Source organism: Necator americanus, chromosome III (assembly GCF_031761385.1).
Source record: "Necator americanus strain Aroian chromosome III, whole genome shotgun sequence".
Taxonomy (NCBI): domain Eukaryota; kingdom Metazoa; phylum Nematoda; class Chromadorea; order Rhabditida; family Ancylostomatidae; genus Necator; species Necator americanus.
In genome coordinates this window covers 2,256,147-2,277,484 of record NC_087373.1, presented here as the reverse complement: position 1 = coordinate 2,277,484, position 21,338 = coordinate 2,256,147, and the positions used below count along the sequence as shown (strand labels likewise).

Genomic DNA, 21,338 nt, shown 5'->3' with positions numbered 1-21,338 from the left:
TACTGTTTTAGTAGAGCGTAGGCTTTCCGCGAGTTCCTGTCCTCCCACGCCTTCTCAAACTCCATCGCTCTTGACGTCCACTCGTTATCGCGGTCTTGTTGCAGTTGACGACGCAGCTTCCTTCTAAGACGCTTTTCCTGGTTGAAGTCACCAGCGCTGCGCGCGACACATACGGAATTGTATGTGGATTTTGTTTTCGCAGATGCAAAGGCAAGCTTCTTCCGCGGCAATAGAACCGGGAGCGTTTCCCTTGCAGCGTCCTGGAACTTCCGCACTTTGTGAAGGAATCCGCATCGCTAAGCTTCTTCCTGGTCCGTACTCCAACATGAATAGACACACGTTTGCGGAATTTTCTTCTGCATTCATCGTCTTTCAGACCTGCCATGTCGATTTTCGGTTGAAAAGGAACTCCTCGGTTTCTCTTGTGAAACCGTATTTTGAAGCTGAGAAGAACTGGACGGTGGTCAGAGTCGAACGCGACGTCCCAAACAGTTCTAGATTTTCGGATATCTGACTGAGGAATGTTCCTCGCCAGAACGTAGTCGAGCTGAAGTTTAAGAGTCCTCATCTTCCGCTTGCGCTGCTCTTCAGGCGTTAAAAGGGTTGACCCCTGCCACGTGAGCTGATGGCGTCGATGATTCCTCTTAAACGTGGAAGCGATGATGAGGCCCGTCTGTTCGGACAAGTCGACCAGACGGTCACCGTTGTCCGACGTGCGCTCCGCTGCATAGTACCATTTTCCTAGCACATCGGATTGCTGTTCGAGTCCCATCTTTGCATTTGCGTCGATTCCGACAATGACCACCTGCTGGCTTGGTATTTTAGACATCAACGCATTGAGTTCATCATAGAAGGCGTCCTTACTGTTGTCCTCAGCGCTTTCCGTAGGTGCGTGAGCACTTATGATCCAGAGTTTACGTCCTCCGCGATCCCGCAGTCGTATAAAGGCGCATCTAGACGACGTTGAGCCAAATTCCTCCACCAGGTTCTTGTAATCGTTCCTCACAGCTATCGCGCAGCCACCTACTTTGTTCTCATCAGCATCGCCGCAGTATATGGTGTAATTTTCGATGCTGATGACGGGCCGATCTCTCATGCGTGTTTCCTGCAGTGCAGCAAAAGGCACACAGAGATATCGCAGAAGTCTGGATAGAGCGGCTTGTTGGAGTTCACTCGATAGTGTTCGGCAGTTCAGCGTCACGAAACGAATGGTTGTTGCCAAAGATTCCATGCTCCCTTCAGGCAGTTGACCTTTCAGGTCATGGGCTTTGGCGGTGTGCTGGACGACAGCACCTTTTTGCAATGTATGGGAAGCTTTGGCCATATAACAGTGCAGGTTATATAGCTCGTACGTTCCCAATGCGTACACTCGAACGCCTGATTGCGTTTAGTTAAAGCAGGGCCACCACGTGCAGGTAGCAATCAGACTCGTATACGCGGCCCCCTTCAATCGCTAACGTAGAAAGACTTTGAATCCCGTTCCTCACTTACGTGAAACAGGATACTTTTAGCATCGCTCTTTCGATTGAGCGTTCAATGACGCTCAATCGAAAGAGTGATCCTTTCTTTTCCTTTCGCTCCCTTTTGCTTTGATTGCTTTTTCTTCCTGCTTGCAAAGTGGCCAGGCTTTTGGAAAATAGGTCAAAGCAAGAGATGTTGTGGTGAGGACGAAGCAGGGTATTCCTAGTTTTTCTCACCACATCCTTGATGCTCTTAAATGCTCTCCATGCCGCTCGTTTCCTTCTGCTCAGCTCGGAGGTCAAGTCGTTCACCATGTTGATTTCCCGACTCAGATGTAGACCTAGATATGCATAGCTGGAGCATTCGGATATGTTCGTTCCGTTGAGCGTGAGTGGGGCATCAGAAACCCATCCGTTTTTCATAAACATCGTCTTGTCCGACGATTGATCAGGCGTTTATTGTCAAGAGACTGTTCGAATTGTGGCAGCGGTATTCGAAGCAAATAGCTCCCATGGACTTTGAAGCCGCTTTCGACAGTTTTCATCAATTCATTTTAAAAATTTTTGTGCTTAATAAACGACATGAGTAACAGAACAGCTGCTGCAGTACGAACAGCAACCGGATGTACTTCACCATTCGAAGTGGAAGTCGAAGTGAGAAAATGTTCTAGCGGTTTCATTTCTGATCCCTATAAACATGTACGAGCAAGAGTAGTACATGTTTGAACAAATTCTTACTCTCGAAACGTTCTCAATCCAATTTCCTGTGCTTGTATGTCAGCTAGCGAGAAGCGAACGTTAACTTAGGGTACGGAAAACACCTGCGCCACATATAGCGTTCCCCGTACTTACTGTACAACCATCCATATTTCTTGAGTCTCAGTTTTAAATAATACCAAAACTTCAACACCGTTCTGTGTGCCATAATGTAATCGCACCTTGAAGGAAACATTCGACAACGAGTATTCGGTGTTGTGTAAAAATAACTAACATTGCAGAGTGAGAGCGTGATAACCTAATATCATGATCATGCTATACAATAACGGGTTTAGTCTAGGCGATGGGTTCTACTATTTCAAGTGAACGAAGTACTCCTTACGTGAACGAAGTATGCAACTTTCTTTCTCCTCCCTTTCTTATGTAACTAATGGTGTGTGTATACAAACTTCAGTAATCTGACGAGGAGCGGTGAGAGACAGGAGTATTCAAAGTTCAGTTATATATCTTTTTCTGTACCTACAACTATGTGCAGAGTTTTGTCTAGAAATAGTTCCTTCGTGAGTTCCGAAACTTTAGCGCTCAATTCCTTCGCGAGTTCAAAACTCAGGTGCTCTTCTCGTAGCATGTATCTTAATTTTAACGTACCTCAGCGACAGCGAGTACATTTGACCGCAAGTGCTTAGTGATGAGATCGAGTAACTTCCGAACCAGAGTATGCTTTATATAGTGATTGATATCCGCATTGATATTCTCAACCATTATATGCTATCATGTTAACGTTTATTGCCAAAGTTGTTTGATTCATGCTCTCGGGATACAAAACGAATCCATTTCGCGGTGGGAATGTTTTGCCGGTAGCTAAAAATTATTCTTGCAGCACAACCCATTTGGTACGTCATCTTGCGTCGTCCACTCACCTCAAAATCTCTTTATTTAAAAGCGCAAAAAATGTTCGCATTTTCAAGCGTTACCACACGGAAATAAAACATTGATGGTGGTCACATGCGTTTGAGTTGGAAAGAAGATTCGGTCGCGATTGTGTGTTGAGGATGTTCGACTAAGAAATGTGCAACGTAAAAATTTCCTGCTTCTCGCAGTGCATTCATCTTTTTAGTGTTCTTAATATGCTAACATTTCAAGTATGCGAATTTGTTGAAAAGTTGCTAAGATCCCTTTTCTCACTTACTACACAAACTTACAATCTGAGATATTCACATATGTTCATTTCTTTAGGAATCACCGAAGCATTACAAAATGGGGTTTTAGTACACTACAAACATGAAAACTGCTGAGATGCTGCTGATTACAATTATGAAAATTCCGCAAAGCGAAAATTTCGAATTTAAATCTAGTACAGTATAATCGGAATTATTTGAAATGCGATTCCGTCAGCGACGAAATTGCACAAAGAAAATCTGCAGTTTTAGATGTATTGGAGATAGTCGGACAGAAGTTTACCAATTTCTGTTCCTTGTATTTTTTACATTACTTTTGCGTTCTCTTTTTCCTTTCTTGTCTTGTAATGCAATTTTGTGATTATTTTCAAAAAATTACACATGGGTAAAAAGCAGGACGTTGCTCTAATTGGGCCTACTTCTCAAAGCTGTTTGTTTAGGTGCGAAGAAGAAAAAAATTGTTGTCCTTTATTATGAATATAATCATCCAAACACTCTTGTTAGAATTAGTCAATCAACCCTTCCAAAAAGAAGTTGTCGTGAAGATTTCTAACGCTGACCAACTAAGGTCGATAATTAGAAATAGCCAAATTTTCGAAGATTTTCTTGCGTCTCTTAGGGACATCCATTATTGTTTATGTGCTGGCCTTCATACTTTGGTGGAAGACTTTGAAAAACGGTTGTTTCCCATGAAGAACATCATGATCCGAGTAGCTTTGGGAAAAGCCGCTTTTGTATTGAACGCGACAGGATTGGGCACATATGCTACCTATGTAACGATTTTTCGAAGTTCACTTTGTTTCCAAGTGATGGACAGACTTATGCTCAGTGATCTATCGATACTAGATTTAGTTCTAAACATCAAATTCCTGATGTGAATGAATCTTGATTCGTTAAAAGCAAGTACGGCTTTTGCAAATGCCATTCAGATCATCATCTTCTTCACGGAAACCAACAGCTTCTCACTTGGTGTTCCAACGATCAGTTTGTCAGCACATGAACTACGGTGAACTGTTCTCAGAGACGCATACAAATCTTCGAAAATTTAGCCACATCTACTTGAACATCGGCCTAGTGGGTGTGTGTATGAATTGCTAAGAACCTCTCTAAAAATCTTAACGGCCAATTTTTCAGTAGTTTTCTTTGTTCGGTCATGTCTAAAAATGTTCTCAATAACATTTTATTTCCCGAAACGTCGACAATTTCTGGTAACAATACTTGGGTGGGTAGTATAACGGTTTTTTCTTCGCATTCGAAGAAACTTCTTGCTCTTAACTTATACTTATAATAGAGAAATTTCTTTTTTAAAAAATGTAGAACATATTAAGAGAGCAAGAGAAGAAAGAAAAGCAATGCAAAGTATGCGAAACTGAGACATTGCTTACCTTTTCCCTGTGCTATCTTCAGCAAATCTGAAATTATGAATTTTCTTTCTGCCATTTACGCCTTTCTTGGACGGAATTGCTTTTCAAATAAAAATTTAGATCTCGTGAACTAGATTTGCCCAGAAGAAAGTGGAGAACTGCAGCAGGAGCTCAAAGAGGAAAAAACTGCTTAACTTTTGTCCGACAAGATACATATACATACATATGCACGTGACAGAATAATCTTGTTATTATGTAGCGTGATTAGCAGTCAGATCTATGCACTTAAATTTCACATTCAGCTGGCCACACAGGCGAAATAACGGATACCTTCTCTTGCATTTTATCGCACTGATCAGTGAGAGCTGAGGAAAATATTATATGTCTGGGTTCGTTTAGTGCTCGATGCCCTATGTAGGCGTAGATATTGCCTTCGCAGAGAAGTTTGAAGAGGATTTTATATCGGAATTGATGGAGAATTGGAATTTTTCTTCTAAATTTTGGCGATTTGAGGGAATATTGAATAGCCCTGAAGTTGCTTTTAAAGTCATGTATTTTGGCTAGGAAGATGAAAAACTCATCAAGAAAAAAAAGCGAACTACTGTTGTTGGTGAAATAAATCAACCCTGCAGCAATACTCTTCACTCAGAAAAAGCTATCAGAATCTGCATGATATTGAATCTAGATGGCTTTGAGTTCACAGCACCTTTTCCTTCTCGCAATAAGCACCCAGCCAGCCGCTAAAAGCTCCAGTCTGACCGCAGGTTTTCCATTGCTGTGATACATATGATCTGCGCACAGAACATCTTGGCGATCTTTACTACTCCGACCTAAGAAGAAAGTCCAGTCCTAGAGACTCAGTAGAACACATATCGAAAGCTAAGAATGCTGCTAGCGGGATGGGATAATAGGTTAGCAGCACAGTCGGTCAGCGGAGAGCTCAGCTGGATGCGGCTTAAGGACCCCATCAAAGTCACTCTTTAGTCACTCTTTAGTACCTCATTTCGCACTCTATCTCACTGATCGCCAACAAACTCTTATCAAGTAGAATGATCACCAGGAAATGAGAGTTGTTCGAGAGGTACATGACGGAATTCAGCTGAGTTTGAAGATGAACCTTTTGCAGACGTTTTCGAAGAGCGCTTGAGCAAAAGAAGGAAGGCTTGTGAGAGAAGTGAACGCATCCACGGGTCTTCTGGTTTTTGTATTTTATCAAAAAACGCGAAGTCTATGCATGAAATAATGGTTTGAAATTTTGATCGTCCTCGTTAAAAAAGATTTGCTGCTCCTTAAGTCACCAACGAATTTTGGCTCGCTTGTTAGAGAAATGAGAGCGGGAAGTGAAGTTTTAGTACTACTATTGATCACTGGATACTATTGATTGTATAGCAAATCAACAAACAACAAAACGATTCATAACAACCTTAACAGAAACAAAAACAACAGAAAAAAAATTAGTTTGCTTGGAGGCCATCACCGCAGTTTTCCGATTCGCACATAACACCCAGTTTCTCCTGCCACGCATTAAGTTCATTGTCGTTCCATAGGCCGTCAGATTCCAGCTGGGATCATTGACGATAGCAAATGTTGGAAAAACAGATGCTATAACTTACATTTCCGTAATTTTCTCTTCCAGCTTCGTTGTTTGGTTCCCCTTGGTGCCAAACGTTAAACATTTGTGTCGAACCGTCTACCCATCTCCAACCAGTTTTGGCTGTTTTATCGCGACGAAATCCAATCCATGTTCTACCCTTATTGAAGCTCAGTAGATGTAATGCTGTAAGAAACTGATCTTAATTCTGGGGAAAAGAAGACATTTAAGTATTATGAACTACTTGTTTATTTTTAGCCATTTATTTGCCATTTGCTCATTTAGATTATCGTAATTGACACTGCATTCAAGTTATTAGTGCTCCTATATTTGAAATGAAATTCTTTTCGTTCATGGTGCGGTGAGCACTCGGAAACCCAACTTTTAATCTGTTATCATAATTCCATCTTTTATTCTGGGTTTTCTTCAAGAATAAATCCTTGTTTTTCACACTCCAAATAATGCTCTAATTTGTTTTCACGAGACCACTTCTTGTGTACATCCGGAGATCATGAATGTCTTGAAGTGGAACGCAGGCAAGCCGCAACGCGTCTGCTGTTGTGCGATAGGAGGGGATTCTGTTGCTTGTTTAAAAGCAGCATATCACAAAATTAATGCGATACGGAAATGACGGGAAAATCTTAGAGTTAGGTTTGTAGATTAGGGGAACAAGCGCAGCCCTGCTCAATTTTCCCGTGCAAAAAACGGCATGGGAAGCGGTTTGAGTTCCCCGAGGTACGCTAGAGCGTTCACCTTTGCACACGGTCCCTTCACCAGCCCATTCATTGGTCTTACTTGAACAAGCTGGTTAGGAGACCTCACTAATCTTCGGCCGCTGGCTCGTAGACGCGACGCTTACTTAAGGGTAGCGCATTGCAACTGATTTCGTGGAGAAGAACGTCTTCTTTCGCGCCGTTTTTTTCTCTGTGGATTAGCTTTAAACCGTTTCACTAAGTCGGTTGTTACACTGCAGTACATCGCACGCCTGAAATATTGGAGTGTGCGGCTAAGCTTGAGAGACAGCAACGATATAATGGGGCAACATGTTGATGAGAGGTGTAGCGAAGGATGATGTAGAGTGGGCCGAAGTAAGAGATCGAACATTTCCTGAGAAAGTGATTGAGTTTCTTTCTCTTGAACGAATCGGATTGGTCGGAACCATACATATATGCGTGTATCTCACATATATGTATACCATTCTGAATGTCCGGGTAAAGCCGGACTTCAGACTTTCTGTGGTGTTCGCTTCGCTCCCCTTCACTGATCAAGGAAAATTTATAGTAGTGGCATTCTCTGTAAAATTAGATTTGTACTTTTCTAACAACACTCTCTTTCTCTTTTTTTCATAAATTAAGCGAAAGATTACATAGATTTCGTTCTAGACGCATATTTGGAGAATATTTAACCATCAGCTTCAAACACTCTAATACCTTCAACACCAACATAATGTAGATACAATTTGGAAGCATTACTCGAACTATGGATGTTCGTCCCAACTTCCCCCAACAGCTATCACAGAATGATGTTTTAACATAAAATGACATAAACAACATGATCGTACTGATAAAGATAAGTTCCACATCAGATCATGTGAACTGTTGGGTACTATTTAAGCAACCCTTTGTATGGATGTTTCCGCATTCTGAAGAAGGCATGTTATCAGCTTGAGGCAAACGTGCCGAACAGCCAAACATACACATACACATACACATACACATACACATACACATACACACACACGTGACAGACTACGCCCATTATTACATAGCGTGATCATGATCATGATATATATCAAGAAATCAGCAGTCGATAAGAAGTTCCGCTGTGGCTGCTTGGTTTGAGGTTCGAGTTTATTGCGCCAATCAATATTTTTATCATTCTGAGTTCGATGGATGCATTTTCCTGGAGGGTAGAAACACAACTTTGATCATCGATTGGCCCCTGCAAGTCGCGTTAGGCTAGTCCAATACACGTTCCAAAATCTCAACGATTTCGAAATAGAGCGCGTTGGCGCATCCCATGCGTATTGATACGCCAGATCTTTTAGATTACGGATATCCCTGGTGATCGCATATTCGTCGCCTAGTTTTGCGAATGTTTAAGTAAAACGAGGACGATAATATGCTACTAAAATTTGTTTGAAAACACGTATTGGAAAAATAGAGGTGTTTAGGACATTGTTTAGGACATAGACTCATTGCAAAAGCTCTCAAATGAAGGCTCGATAAGATCTTTTGCTAAAATTTAATAATACGGAGATCCAAATGGAAAATGTTTTCACCCTAGGATGATCCCTTTACTCGGTTTTTTTTTTCGTTGTGTACGTTTTCATCTAGGTTATTGTCCCAATTTTGGGTCTAGTTCTAGAAAGAACTCGAAATACAAAAAAACCTCGCTGGGTACTTCTGAAGTGTAACCCAAATATGAATGTCGCATGATTACGACTATGTGATAATTTTTTATAATTTAACCACTCTTCTTGGTCTCGGAAAAAACCCTAAAGCTTCCTTTTTTTCACCATATTGCTTTACCAGAAAAATATTCGGTTGATGAGATCAGAAAACGTTCTGATACTATGGTGGTTTTCTTCAAACCACTGCTTGCTAATTAACGTACTCTTACGTTTTCCTTCTACTTTTTCTAGTCACTGATGATTTCGGCCTTTTCTTGAAATTTTAAATTTTCCACCAAGATTATTTCAGTACTGTTTTTTCCTTGTTTGGGGATACTTTTGGAGTGCAAGAATTGAATAAATAAATGAGTCATGAAAAAAACAAAGCAGAAAACGCTGGATTTTATCAATACGAACCATTGTGTTACTAAATAATCTGTAGCGCTTACAGAGCTGTTTCTAGCAATCTTAAGCAGAGGCTCATACATGATCACGTATATGACGGCACTTAAAATATATCAGATTGCAAAACTCTTCTGGATAATAGGGAAGGTGATGGCATGAGTTCATGTGTTGTTTGTCTAATTTTCTGTTCGCATGTGGCAAAAGGAAATCGTGTGACTTCACGGTATTATATGGGTGTAGGGTACGGCGTCATAACGGAGGTTTTGAAGCTAACAGCACGACCACGCTCCGGAATTGTTTTGGATCCATTCCCAGAGCGCAAAGACGAGCCGCAAGGACGAAAGTCCCTTTATTGCGTGTGAACTCCTGTTTAAGGTTGCGATTTGAGCGCGATACCTTAGGCAGGAAGAGTAGGCACACGATTTTCTCTGTTGGGCGGGTAGGACGTATGACCAAAAAAAACCATTTTCAATCTCATTTCTCTCATCAATTTCAGAAGTGCGAAATTTCGACTTCCCTTGATTCTTGGCATAGAGATTGCAACTTGTCGATAGTCAAATTAAAGCAACAGCCAAGATTGCCAAGACGCTGTCATGAAAATGTTTCTTTCTGCATAGCTATCAAAATTCTATCGTACGTACCCGAAATTATAGCTCGCAGAACTTTAGAAGCTTTTTGGATAAATGCAAAAAGTCCAAAAATGAATAGAAAGGAAGAGTGCTTAGCCGTGACCAACGAGCTGGCTCTGCATCAGGACCTTTGCGGGTTTTGATCTATGTGGTCATATGCGGGTCGCATCCTAGTTAGTATTAGCGAAGCGATTGCACCACGCGGATATCCGCTAACATCGCGGCAACGCGGCTACTGAGGTAGGCACAACGATTTAGGCTTTTTTGGTTTTTGTTTCCGGATGATATCCTAGGGGACGATGACTTGTTAAGGATGAGGCATTTGAGAGGATATATTGCAAATGTTCTTACTTTCCTGACTCTGACGGAGGCGACAACGCCAAAACCGTAGCCGTTAGCCGTTTTGTTAACACTCTTGGCTGTTGCTTTAATTTGACTATCGACATGTTCAATTTCATCCTTTCAGGGTCTGAAGAAGGCGACTTCGAAACTTTAGCCAGTAATATAGGATTGCAACAATTAAGCTTTCGGCTTAATTTATAACACATGCTTACTAATATAAGAGTTTATAATTCTTAGAATTCATAACCTGTATGGTTTCTCTTCAACAGCAATTAGGCGAAGGCTGAGCTGCAAAATAAGCTAACCTTTCATGAATTCGTGTTCTTCTATAGAGTTAGCTACCGCGAGATGACCACCAATACTTTCACAAAACTTTTTTGCATTTTCCCAATTGGCTGTTTCGCGGAAAATCTGAAACTTCATTCAGTATCAAAAGTAGTTCAGAACTCTCGACAGCTTGCGAAATAACAATCAGGCGATAGAGTGTGCTTTGATCGTACTCTGTTGCAGATGGCTGCTGCTGTAGCTGTCATGCGAATAACCGTTTATTGACTTTCCATTATCTCAGTTCTCAGTTCAATACACCCAGCCTATAGAAGATTCAGTCAGTAGCCACGAAAATATAGCTATTTTACAGAAAAATATAAATTTGTTTGAGCTCCCTGGATCTGTCATCATGTCTGTTGGAACCTCCAAAAATGATAATAAACGATTAAAACTTCATTTTGAAGCTTCTACTCCTTACTCCATATAAGAGTAGAGCCGAAGCGGAGTTCTGAAACATTCTCTAGCCCTTCACTCCTAACTATTAACTGTTCTACTACAAAAAAAAACTTTCTTTACTTTTGATAATTCTTGCTTCTAAAGGCTCTATCAACGCGTTCCAACTATGAGAGTGATAAACCTCGGATCCACCCTAAAGTCTGAGTTATCACAGCTCTAGTAAAAAAAAATTTCAAAAAAGCTAATCTATTCTACTATAAAAAAAACTCTCTTTAGTTTTGATAATTCACATTATCTTGTGTGAAGTGGATCTGGCGCCACGTAGAGAGATTAGGACATAAAAGCTCATCTGCAGTGAAGGTGATGTGAAGGAGGAACGGTGAACTTAAACGATGATTCAGCGCGTTTTAGTTGTGAAGGTCAGACTCAGACACACCCCCAACTCTGTGTACATGTTATCATAACCATAGTATAAGAGAGTTTTAAAAAGTAATTTGTAACTTAAAAATTACTTTGTAACAGTGGCGAGTCTTCATAAATACGTGCCATCCAGTGCATGACTGATACCTATTTTTGTCGAACCCTTCAACGTAAGTCCAACCAGCCAGAAATAGAACAAAGCAAACGATTGACCTAGAACGCAATAACTACAATTTCTCAACTAAAATAAGTGTAGCAGTTAACACAGTAGTGCTTATTGAATCCGTTCACTGTTTTGTTAGATAAGACCTCAACTATTTTAGAGACCTACCAAAACTTTCGAAAGAAGCATTTTTTCTTTCTCGTTCGTCTTCGGAAATCTCCGAGAAGGAAGAGTGATAAGTAACTGAATGCTAGTCGTATGCAGGGTGCAACAGCCGCAACACGGAGATATATATTTCATCAAAGCACTTATCATTCTTTTTAATTGATTTCCTTGAGCTGTAGCCAAGATTGGTATTGATCGTCTTTATTAAACAACGGCTAACGTTTCGGCGTTATCGCCTTCGTCAGAGCCTGGAAAGTTCAAAGCCATTAGTGATTTATCTCCTCAAGCGCCTCATCACCCTACTGAAAGCATCCAAACGGTAGGCAAACTCAAACAGCAACACATTGTCCAGTCCTATACACGCTAATCAAAACTCACAAGCTCCCTGAAAATGGCCTCACTTCGAACGATCCACGTGACTTTAAAGTGAGATCTATCATTAGTGGTATCGGGGGCCCCACGGATAGAATTTCCTGGCTGCTCAACATAATCCTAAATCAGCTGCTCAAATATGTCCCTGCCCACCTCAGCAGTTTTAGCAACTTCCTAAAACTTCTCCGCAGTACCTCGTTTGAGCGTGAATGTGTAGTAGAGACCTTTGACGTTACGTCACTCTATACGAACGTTTCAAACGATGTAGCCATGCAGGCTGTTCACGAACTGCTCACGCAGCGCCAGGCTTCATTGAACATGTATGGATTAAGCATTAGGCAGATCATGACATTGATAGACGAATGCCTGAATTGCTCTATTTTCCGATGGTCGGGACAGTACTACCGACAACTTAGAGGCCTAGCTATGGGACAAAGGCTGGCACCAACTCTCGCCATTGTTTTCATGGCCAAGACCGAAAAGCCTATAATAGACCGCAAACCACTACTGTACTATCGTTACATAGATTATTGCTGCGTCGTCTGCTCAACACAAGCAGAACTAGACACGTGCTTCAATCTTCTCAATCAGCAGTGTCCGCACATTAAGTTCACAAAGGAGAGACTGATAGACAGTTGGTTAGCTCTCTTGAATGTGCATATTTACTTGCGGAATGGGATATATAAGACTAAGTGGTACCGGAAACCCAGCAGCAAAAACATCTTGATCCACTACCTTTCAGCGCATCCCAGCAAAATGAAAAAATCTGTTATAGGTAACATGTACAGAACGGCGGCAAGAGTCTCGTCGAGTAGCTAGGAAACAACATGGTCTGAAAATCTGGCCCATAAAGTAGCAATATCCAATGGGTACCCAGCTGGAGATGGTGCTACCCGACCAGCACGACATCCCTGCCCAGAAACGATCCCTTTCTGTTTACCTTGTATATCTGATGATATGAGCAGAGCGGTACGGGGTTGTCTAAGAAAAGCGGGTCTACAGAATGACGTGAGGGTTGTGGAAATACCTCCGGCAAACCTCAAGGGTCAGCTGGTACGTAATCGTGCGTATGATCGACTCTGCACAACTCCCAGCTGCGTGGTTTGCCCGTATGGCAGAGAGGGTGATTGCATGATATCAGGAGTAGTGTATCGTATCACATGCAAGTTGTGCGGTGACGATCATATAGGGGAAACGGGACGTCCACTGTGTATGAGGGTCAAGGAGCATCTAGATGGACTCGAAAAATCTAAAACACCGTAGAATATGTCATCCAAAATCCCAAATGGAGGTAGAAGTTCGTATATTATCCAACGAGTCCGAGATCACAGCACGCAGAACGCTAGAGGCCTTTTGGATAACCGCCAAAAGTCCAAAAATGAACAAGAAGGATGAGTGCATTGCTATCACAAACGAGTTATCCCTATATCAAGACTTATGCGGGTTTTGATTTACGGGCGGGCCGTGAGGTCCCTATATAAAAACTCTTGTGACTCGTAGTTGTGGTACGTGGTGGTCTGCTGCGTTAACAAGTCTAGCTAATGAGGTAAGTACTAGCCAATGTGTTGCTGTTTGAGTTTGCCTACCGTTTGGATGCTTTCAGTAGGGTGATGAGACGTATGAGGGGATAAATCGCTAATGGCTTTGAACTTTCCAGGCTCTGACGAAGGTGATAACGCCGAAACGTTAGCCGTTGTTTAATAAAGGCGATCAATACCAATCTTGTCTACAACTCAAGGAAATCAATTAAAAACTTCGTTTCAACATGCCGAGATTCAAAGACAGTCGAGCATGGGCAATACTTATCATTCTGTTTTATGACTTATCGTGCTAAAAGTGTGAATTGATGCTTTCTGGTGGTGCTAAACTGGTGCTCGCCCAGCTCTCCTTAAATAGTGACTTGTGCAATGCCTACTTTTCAAAAAAAAAAAAAGAATTTGCTGACAACACTGAGGTCTGTGCGCTGATGTAGAAGAATAATAATGTTCGGAATGGATAACCTTTCTAGGATACGCTAAACTCATTGATAGCTCTTTAAGGCTTACAATCGAGTAACCTCTTGTACCACCACATACGATTCCAAATTCTCAGAGATCACCCTATCGACACTGTTCTAGTCATGTGATGGGGCTCAATCGCGCTCTTATTGAAGTATACTTGATCTGCACCTAGAACGCAAGTGAACGAAAACGGGTCAAATGAGAAAGTCATTTGACCATTTGAGAAGTTCTCGAAAAAGCGATAGTTTCTCGTGTGACAAGTCACCACTGGAATTGCCTTGCTGACTCAGTCGGGGCCTGAGCATTAGTCTTAGACGATATATGACATGGAGGACTAAGCTACTAAGAGAAAAAGGGAAGGTGAAGCTGGTGGTACTAACGCTTTGTCTCCATCGAACTCTCCAAAGAGGGCCACTGCAAGTGACTAGCTAAAATGTATTAGGTAGGGCCTTCAACAAAACCAAAACGGGCCTGAGATATGGCTTCTCCCCAATCTGCATCTGGCTGATAAGAACGGCCTTTGCGCTACATGGACGTTTTTTGCGCTCTAAATGCATTCTTTAGGCTCAGGCTGAGTCTCCTCTCTCCGTACTACACTTTACCCGTTTAACAGTGCGTTTTTGGTAGGCATTCACCATCCGAGAGGAAGCGCAATACAATACTAAAGAAGTTCAAAAGTTTATGGCTCTCTAATATAAAATATATTCTCTGCTTCTAATCCTACTTTTCTGGAACTTTTCACGGCCGTATCACATCAATGAAGATTTTGGGGATGTTCATATTAGAAAAAAAGTATTCGATTGTTATTACTCGCTCTAGTGGCTGTGTTTCACTGAGTAAGAAAGTATTTGGCATTTTCAGACAAGAGGAGTCATTATCATCTTTATTAGCAGATGTCACTCAGCGAACATTCATTGAGCCCAAGAAGGATCTCCATGTAGGTCTATGATACGAGGAAAGGACGTTATCCCTATGTATCGGTACTTATTGTCCCTAGCGCACGTCTAACGACCAACGTACATCAGGGTCAGTGGAGAACCACCGACTTAGTTGTAGGTACTGATTACTATCTAAGAAATATGAATATGAAATCTGATAAAGACGACGAAGTAATCCCAGAAATGCTGAAATCTCTTCGAAATCTGCTTAATGCTGAAATCCGAATGGATAACTCACGGCTCGCTATCATCATTCATGTTGAAAAGAAGTCGGTCACAGAACCCAGAAATTACTTAGGCATTTCGCTGCAGCCTGTACACGGTTTTAGATCGGCTAATTAAACATTGCGAAAAAAAAACCACCCGCGATGAAAAAGCAGGCTTTCGCCCTAGTCGATCGACGGCTGATCAGGTGTTCATTGCCAGGAGATTGATCAAAATGTGGCGGCGGTATTTGAAGTAGTTAGCTTCGAAGCCGCTTTCGATTCTCCTCATCAAGACTGTATTCTCAACGTGCTTCGCGCCGATTTAGTTCCAGGGATATTTTGCGATTAGTAAACAATAGGAATTACAAAACAACTGCTGCAGTTCGAACAGCAACAAGATTTACTTCACTGTTCAAAGCGGAAGCAGGAGTGAGACAAGTGGCCACGGCGGGACCCTTTCTATCCAACTTTGCCATCGATGACATAATGCGAAGAACATTTGAGCAGTGTTCCGCAGATGTAATTTTTGCAGCGTCTGCACGCCCCTTGGTCGACCTCGAGTAGGCCTATGATGTAGAAATATTCGCTTCCAGGAGCGCGAAGATGCAACATTTTGTGAATCCTGTATCGAAATTAGTTGCATCCTATGGACTGCAACCCCGCCCTAAAAAAAGCAGTTGTGGGACTCTTCGGGAATTGGGATGAACGGACAACGTAATGAACTTGTCGATGAGATCTGCTATTTGGGTTGTATACTGAAAACTGTGACAGTTATGAGAGAGACAAAAGTGTGTGTGTCTTTCGTTAATCAATGCGCTTGGGATGCGCCATCACGTTCACTTCAATTAAGAATCGTTTACAGTTTACGAACGTGTAACTGACCTATACAACGACTTGCTTGGTCTGGCGTCAGGCTTGGTCAGTATTAGGGCGGATTCGAAGCTCCGATCGATTGTGCAGACAGCAAACCTGTTACCGACTGCGCTACACTGCCTTATGTTGGAATGACGCTAGTCAGAAAAAGCGTTTACTGCCACAGCTGGCCTCGAGTGTCTTACACGTGCGCTATGCGCTACCAGTTAATAGTTTAATTACCCATGTTTGAGCTTTCATCAGATGAAATCTGAGGCCACTTAACTGCTTGGATGAAAACACGATCTTCCTGAAGTTCATCCCCTGTAACCGTCGCGTTTTATGGATGATACAGGTGCTTCCACCCTCGATACAAAAAATATAAGGAGTAAATTCATCAAAGAGAAATTCACTATGAAAAAAAGAAAACATGTTTAATGATCTGAGATGACTGCGCGAGCAGAGAGGCTTATAGAGGGAGATGGTGGGGAACTAACCTACGCAATTAAGCTAAATGAGATCGCTGACGCCGTAGATATTATTTCGAAGATTTCGGATCCTATCAGGTGTCGTACGCTGACAATAGACGCCACTTGTTACTTGGTGGGAGGAGAGGACGTAGTCTATCCTTAGACTATCAAACTAAGAATTTGCACTGCGGAACTTACGAAACGGAGACTGTTCGTGACGTTTGGTGGATGCACTCAGAAAACATATACACACATGTATATGACAAACAAAGAACAGAACTACATTGTGTGAAGCAGCTGCATCACATCCGTCGACTTGAGTTCCTTTCCTTGTAGTGGGATCATTTGGTACCCCTTAGCTGCACTGGCTAGATGAGAGAGATATTGAACGAAAATGCGTAAAAGTCTATTTGGGATTCAGCTCTGTGATCAAACAGCCACATCGGCGGCGAAGCCCCATGATCTATGGATTGGAGAAGTGGAAAGCGCCGCCAACGATGATAGAGAAGCTTGTCTGCATGGAAGGTGAGGCGCTCAGACGGAAGCTTGAATACTTACTAATGGTGTGCCATAACGAAGAACTTTGCTTAGAAATGGATGTGGCGTGCTGGCGAATGTCGCGAGTGAAATATCAACATATTACTCCATCTTCTGAAATAGGAAAAAATAAAACCGGTGCCAGGCTGCTAGCTTTCTAGTGCGACAAGCCGACCGAGGACAACACCCCCGTTGCGTCATACTGCTAATGTCTACTATGTTTTCTTCAGAAGCTAGGGCGTACCCCAGAAGCGACACGCATTGTCCTCGCCCGGGCATTGTGGCAAATATGCGAGGGCTACCGGCTAGAGGACGGAGCCGGCCAAAGAAGTTAATCCTCCATCGCCAGCAACATCCAGTGCGCTTGGCAACACTTAACGTTGGGACGCTTACTGGAAGAAGTCGTGAACTGGCAGACAGTCTCAGAAAACGCCGTGTTGACATATGTTGTGTACAGGAGACTCGCTGGAAAGGCTCCAAGTCAAGGGAATTAGGCGATGGCTACAAGCTCATCTACCACGGCACATCAAATCGCAATGGCGTTGGTATCATATTGAACGAGTCGTTTAGAAATAGCGTCACAGCGGTGGATCGACTATTGGATCGCTTGATGATTGTAAAAGTAGATACAGGAGAAGTGGAATCGCGAGTCGTATCTGCTTATGCGCCACAGATGGGCTGTAGTGAAGAAGAGAAGATGTGCTTTTGGGAAGATCTGCTCGTTCATCTGCTCGTTATGGACTTGAAAATCTCCCGTCCAAGGAAGAGACATCCAAGAACTGAAACACAACGCATCAAATGGTGGAATCTGAAGGATCGGAAGGAGATATTTTTGCGTCCCTGGCTCCATCTGCGCTTCCCCACCCTACTCGTAGTGTGGTCGTCTACTTCCAGCGTTATAGGCTTGACCGCGGAGAACACTCTGGAAAAGACGACTCTAGGTCGTCTTTCCCAGAGTGTTCTCTAAGCCCACAGTACAAAAGGCTACGTGGTTTTGGAACGAGGAACTTCAGGCGGCAATTCGTGAGAAGTCCAAGTATAAGCTGTGGTGGAGGACACGTCAGCCTGAAGATCGGGATGCTTACCTAGCGGCGAAGAGGGAGGCTAAGAGGGAGAAGTCTCCAAGGCGAAGTCGGACCGCTACAAGGCTGTGTACGACATGCTTGATACCAGGGAAGGGGAGCGGGCAGTTTATCATTTAGTCAGAGCGCGACATCGCTCAACGTTGGATATGGAACACACCAAGATCGTTAAGGGAACTGATGGAGCCGTTCTGCGCCGCCCTGGTCAGATCTTGGAGAGGTGGCGAGCGTACTACAACCACTTGTGTAACGAAGAGTTCTGTCATCCTCCGATCCCAACTGTTCCCAGCGTCGAGGGTCCTGTTCTACCAATTACTGCCGTCGAAGTCAGTGCTGCCCTCGCAAAAATGAAGTCGAACAAGGCAACCGGTCCTGATGACATACCTGCTGATGTCTGTAAGCTGCTAGGAGATCGAGGGTCCGTGTGGCTGGCAACTCTATTTAACAAGATCGTTGCAGAAGGACGGACTCCAGACGTTTGGCAAATTTCCGTGACCGTGCCTGTCTGGAAAGGGAAAGGAGACATTGCTGACTGCACTTCGTACAGGCCTATACGACTGCTGTGCCATACGATGAAGGTTTTTGAGCGTGTCCTGGAGGCTCGTCTGAGGAAAATTGTCAGCGTTTCACTCAACCAGTGCGGTTTTGTCAAAGACTGCAGCACTATGGATGCTATCCATGCTGTCCGTATCCTTCTGGAGAAACATCGAGAGAAGAACCGCAGTGTGCATCTTGCTTTTCTCGATCTCGAGAAAGCTTTCGACCGTGTCCCAGAGGGCTGTTATGGATGTCCATGAGGTCGCATAGAGTACCAGAAGAATATGTGCGGTGGACAAAGCTACTTTATGCGAAGCCCACCAGCGTTGTCCGATGTGCTGCTGGAACAAGCAGGCCATTCCCTGTAGACGTAGGGGTTCACCAGGGTTCATCCCTCTCACCCCTGCTGTTCATACTGTGCATGGACACGATAACGAAGGAAATCCAGAAGCAGCACCCGTGGACTCTACTCTTTGCCGATGATGTCATGCTCCCATCGGAGTCTCGAGGTGATCTGCAGAAACAAGTGCAGTCTTGAAAGGATCGGCTGCAGAAATATGGATTGCGCCTCAGCACATCAAAAACTGAGTACATGAAGTGCGGACCAAGGATAGAGGATGGTTCAATTCGTGTCGATGGCACTGAATTAAACAAGGCGAACTGTTTCAAGTACCTTGGATCCAAAGTGACTTCCACAGGTGGCATTGATCAAGAAGGTCGAGCACGTGTTAATGCGGCATGGATGAAATGGAAAATGGCAACAGGGGTACTGTACGACAAGAAAGTCCCTGTTCGAAGTCGAAGATCTACAGGACGGTTGTGCGTCTTGTTGCCCTTTACGGATGCGAGTACTGGCCGACGACGAAAGCCTTGGAAAGAGTGTTACACGCTATGGAGATGCGGATGTTAAGGTGGACAATAGGTGCAACGCTAAAAGAGAAAGTATCCAACGACACTGTGCGCTCCATCTTCGGCGTGGTCCCGGTAACTGAGAAGATGAAGGAGGCCCGACTGAGATGGTTCGGTCACGTCTTGCGGCGAGAGGAAGATTCTGTGGCCAAAACCGCACTGAAGCTCGACGTTTCAGGAGTGAGGCCGCGTGGGAGGACAAAGATTCGCTGGTTAGACCGTGTGAAGCTGGATATGATAGATGCGCGTTTATGTACGGCTGATGCAATGGATAGAACCAAATGGAAGACAAGAAGCAGAAAGGCGGACCCTGCAACAACGCTAGGAAGAAGAAGAAGAAGACTCCACCTTCTGAATTAGCCACAGAAAACTCTCTTCGCCTTCTAGGTCTCATTATAATGATCACACAGGGTTATCCAAGTTGCCTCGGGTGCTCATAGATTTAAACTGAAGAAGCGTACGTGGACGTAGAAGGAAGTTCTGGACGAAGATAGTGAATAAGATCTGAGGAGACAGCATTCACAGGCAGCTCCGTTGAGACGTAGCGTTTCGCAGATTATGGAATAGCGGCATATGGATGAATTCTGCAAGCTCTAGCTGAAGAGTGGGACAGAACATTTGCCGGCGATTTAAAGGCATCACCCCACGAACCTGGGGTAACGCAGATTTCAGGTGGATTATGCCTATACGGAGTCGTAGATTATGGAGAGAAGAGTGATTCCGTCAATTTCATCCTAATTTCCGCGAAAAACGGGCCGGAAGATACGGCTTCCAGCGTTCCGTCGCGCTATTTTCTACAGCGTGTTCGATAACAGTGCGGGTGATATAACTCGTACGTTCCCAGTGCCTACATTCGAACGCCTGATTGTGTTTGGTTGAAGCAGGAGCCACCACGAGCAGGTAGCAATCAGACTCGTATACGTGCCCCCAAGTACTACATAATAATAGAAATAATTGAATTGCTGGAAAGGAAACTAATTTGGACGTCGCTAAAACAATTTACTCATTATACAAGTGTCTACATACTATAACTATGCGTATATATTTTTTCTTTTTACATGTCTGCATATTCATGTATACGCATCTAGAAAATTTCATCGTAAATATCTATCAGTATACATGGGTGTATTTGTTGAATATGGAGTCTAGCTCGTACAAACATGTGCGAGTAGGAATAGCACATGTTTGAACAAGTTATCACTTTGCAAAGCATTCTCAATTCACTTTCCTGTCTGTTTCTTTGAAAGCGAGAAGCGAACATTGGATCAGGGTGTGAAAAACACTTGCACCACGTACACCGTTTCCTATACTTACCGTACAGCTACTCACACTTATTGAGTTTTTTTTACGGAAATATTACCAAAACGTCAACATGCTGTTGTATGTATGCTACAGCGCAGTCGTACCTTGAAGTAAACATCCGACCACAACTGCGTGATGCCGCGTTAAAATAAGTGACGTTGCAGACAGCGTGATAACGTAATATCATAAATATCTATCAATACACATGGTTATACGGTTGTGTTAAGTTACGTTGAGTCTAACGCGTGCAGACATGTACGACTAGGAGTAATACATGTTTGATCAGGTTGTTACCTTGCAAAATATTTTCATTTTATTTTCTTATCCTTGTTTGTTTCTAACATTTTCAGCATTGAAGGAATCACCCCACGAATCTGAGGTGGTACGGATTTCAGGTGGAGTATTCGTATACGGGAGTTATACTTGAATAGGAAGGCGAGAATCCATCACTGATCCTCGACCGATTGCACCTTTATGCGGCGCGTGCACAAGGGTAGAGGCACAATCTACGATCCCGTATAGGGTTTGTCTTTCGGAAATATACACCACGTCATTAATCCATTCGAGGGGTGATGCCTTTACGC

At 43.1% G+C, this 21,338-nt stretch overlaps 5 protein-coding genes across 8 annotated transcripts; 3 read left to right on the top strand and 2 right to left on the bottom strand.

Moving 5' to 3' along the window:
• Positions 1–7: 7 nt before the first annotated feature.
• On the bottom strand, positions 8–1,324 carry RB195_008385 (uncharacterized protein; the record flags this gene model as incomplete). Its single annotated transcript, XM_064194847.1, has 1 exon — positions 8–1,324. The coding sequence occupies one exon, from the start codon at positions 1,322–1,324 to the stop codon at positions 8–10; it is 1,317 nt and encodes a 438-aa protein (XP_064045992.1).
• Positions 1,325–6,173: 4,849 nt separating this feature from the next.
• RB195_008384 (uncharacterized protein) lies at positions 6,174–12,037 on the bottom strand (the record flags this gene model as incomplete). Of its 3 annotated transcripts, none has more annotated exons than XM_064194846.1 (5): positions 6,174–6,281; positions 6,333–6,496; positions 10,384–10,489; positions 11,314–11,434; positions 11,770–11,816. In XM_064194846.1, 5 exons carry the CDS (start codon positions 11,814–11,816, stop codon positions 6,174–6,176), a joined length of 546 nt encoding a protein of 181 aa, XP_064045990.1. The 3 variants fall into 3 exon arrangements, with proteins under 3 accessions (XP_064045990.1, XP_064045991.1, XP_064045989.1); XM_064194844.1 differs by lacking the exons at positions 6,174–6,281; positions 6,333–6,496; positions 10,384–10,489; positions 11,770–11,816 and adding exons at positions 10,813–10,853; positions 10,922–10,994; positions 11,553–11,627; positions 11,928–12,037; XM_064194845.1 differs by lacking the exons at positions 11,314–11,434; positions 11,770–11,816 and adding an exon at positions 10,579–10,611.
• A 154-nt stretch (positions 12,038–12,191) lies between these two features.
• RB195_008383 (uncharacterized protein) lies at positions 12,192–17,891 on the top strand (the record flags this gene model as incomplete). Its single annotated transcript, XM_064194843.1, has 3 exons — positions 12,192–12,559; positions 16,809–16,912; positions 17,155–17,891. 3 exons carry the CDS (start codon positions 12,192–12,194, stop codon positions 17,889–17,891), a joined length of 1,209 nt encoding a protein of 402 aa, XP_064045988.1.
• A 192-nt stretch (positions 17,892–18,083) lies between these two features.
• Positions 18,084–18,803, top strand: RB195_008382 (uncharacterized protein; the record flags this gene model as incomplete). Of its 2 annotated transcripts, none has more annotated exons than XM_064194842.1 (1): positions 18,084–18,803. In XM_064194842.1, the coding sequence occupies one exon, from the start codon at positions 18,084–18,086 to the stop codon at positions 18,801–18,803; it is 720 nt and encodes a 239-aa protein (XP_064045986.1). The 2 variants fall into 2 exon arrangements, with proteins under 2 accessions (XP_064045986.1, XP_064045987.1); XM_064194841.1 differs by having other exon boundaries at positions 18,156–18,803.
• A 478-nt stretch (positions 18,804–19,281) lies between these two features.
• On the top strand, positions 19,282–19,812 carry RB195_008381 (uncharacterized protein; the record flags this gene model as incomplete). The annotated part of the gene is made up of 1 exon (XM_064194840.1): positions 19,282–19,812. The coding sequence occupies one exon, from the start codon at positions 19,282–19,284 to the stop codon at positions 19,810–19,812; it is 531 nt and encodes a 176-aa protein (XP_064045985.1).
• Between the last annotated feature and the right edge of the window lie 1,526 nt (positions 19,813–21,338).